Source organism: Limulus polyphemus, unplaced genomic scaffold (assembly GCF_000517525.1).
Source record: "Limulus polyphemus unplaced genomic scaffold, Limulus_polyphemus-2.1.2 Scaffold9271, whole genome shotgun sequence".
In the NCBI taxonomy this organism is placed as follows: domain Eukaryota; kingdom Metazoa; phylum Arthropoda; class Merostomata; order Xiphosura; family Limulidae; genus Limulus; species Limulus polyphemus.
Genome location: NW_013674881.1, coordinates 23,884 through 25,913, shown reverse-complemented (window position 1 = coordinate 25,913; position 2,030 = coordinate 23,884). Strand labels below are relative to the sequence as shown.

General features: G+C 34.7%; 1 protein-coding gene across 1 annotated transcript in view; it reads left to right on the top strand.

The window, feature by feature from the left end:
• The first annotated feature begins 969 nt into the window (after positions 1-969).
• Positions 970-2,030, top strand: part of LOC106475845 — a 15,424-nt gene continuing 14,363 nt past the window's right edge. Inside the window, exons 1-2 of the mRNA XM_022379862.1 lie at positions 970-1,184; positions 1,424-1,501. Of these exons, the coding sequence (XP_022235570.1) occupies positions 1,014-1,184; positions 1,424-1,501 (249 nt within the window). The 5' untranslated portion in view covers positions 970-1,013. The remainder of the gene's footprint in view (positions 1,185-1,423; positions 1,502-2,030) is intronic.

The window sequence follows — 2,030 nt, the reverse complement described above, 5'->3', positions numbered from 1 at the left end:
GTGTTGGTTACCACCTATCTACCAACATAAGATAGCCATCTGTGTTGGTTACCACCTATCTACCAACATAAGATAGCCATCTGTGTTGGTTACCACCTATCTACCAACATAAGATAGCCATCTGTGTCGGTTACCACCTATCTACCAACATAAGCTAGCTATCTGTGTCTGTTACCACCTATCTACCAACATAAGCTAGCTATCTGTGTCTGTTACCACCTATCTACCAACATAAGATAGCCATCTGTGTCGCTTACCACCTATCTACCAACATAAGATAGCCATCTGTGTTAGTTACCAGCTATCTACCAACATAAGATAGCCATCTGTGTCGGTTACCACCTATCTACCAACATAAGATAGCTGTCTGTGTCGGTTACCACCTATCTACCAACAGTTGGTAGATAGGTGGTAACCGACACAGAATAAGATAGCCATCTGTGTCGGTTACCCTTTTGGGAGAATAAAACTCAGAACTTTTGAGCTTATCTACTACAAGAATGGTACATTTTCTTTTATGATTTTATTCAAGGTTTTATAACTTCTGACAGAAGCTAAGACTTTTATCTTATTTAAACAAAACACCAGATTGTTGTAAGGAATATAGTGCTAACCTTTAAAAATGCTTGTGTGAAAAAAAAAATCTGTTTTAACTCAAACAGTAGGTGATTTAATACTACATTGTCTGTGTCACTATTTATTACTACATTGTCTGTGTGACTATTTCACACAGACAATGTGTGACTACTCTGTTCAAAGTAAATGGCATGGCAAAATGATCCCTGGATCATGTCCTACACAGTCTTGTACCTCACTTGTAAGCTTCTTGATCTAATGGAATACACCACAACCTACCAAAATTGTCATATTTTGTGACGTTAAGTCAGAGATTGTTTGTTAAACAAGTAGTTTTTTTTCTACCATTTTTTCAAATTGTGCCTCACCATTAGTTTGATATTTCTAGAAAAGAATGTGGGCTGGAAAGGTTTGTACCTCTGTCGTTACTGGAAACAATGAAGCGAAAGGAGTTGAGAAAATTGTTGAATCATTTTATGAAACAGAACCAGTCGTTAACTGCTCCTGGACAGAAGCAGCTGACGGCACTGCAAGCTAAACTTCACTATCTTAAGATGATCAGTGAACTGCCTAGTTATGGAGCCAAGTGCTTTGCCTCAAACTTTAAGGTAAAATGTCACAATAAATAATTGTTGTAATCATTTTGTATAACTCAGTAAAAATGTAAAAAATCTTTATGTTCTACAAAGTTATTTAGATATTATAATGTCATATTACTGAACATTTATGAAGTTTAATTTTAAACATTAATGTCCTGATGAAGCTACTTCATTCGCAAAATTATACACCTATGTTGATATGTTATTAAGAAATTCATTTATATTTGACTCCAGTCTCTATTCCACAGGATGCTACATTGGAGACAGCCCTGTTGATTAGCCCAAAGTATGGCATTAGTCAGATTAGCAGCCCAAGAAATACTTCGGTCAGTTTTCTTTTATAGATTTATGGCATAGAAAAACTTTGTCCAGTAATTGAGTAAACTCTAGTAATACAACTTACTGAGAAACATTTGACCATATTTCAGTTTCGTATAAATATCTTTGGTTGTAATGTGATAGGTGGTAACCGACACAGATAGCTAGCTTATGTTGGTAGATAGGTGTATACATGTACAAATCTCACTCAATAGACAACTTTTACTTCAGCTGTATACATTTATAAAACTTACTCAATGGACAACTTTTACTTCAGCTGTATACATGTACAAAACTTACTCAATGAACAACTTTTACTTCAGCTGTATACATGTACAAAACTTACTCAATAGACAACTTTTACTTCAGCTGTATACATTTATAAAACTTACTCAATGGACAACTTTTACTTCAGCTGTATACATGTACAAAACTTACTCAATGAACAACTTTTACTTCAGCTGTATACATGTACAAATCTCACTCAATAGACAACTTTTACTTCAGCTGTATACATGTACAAAACTTACTCAATGA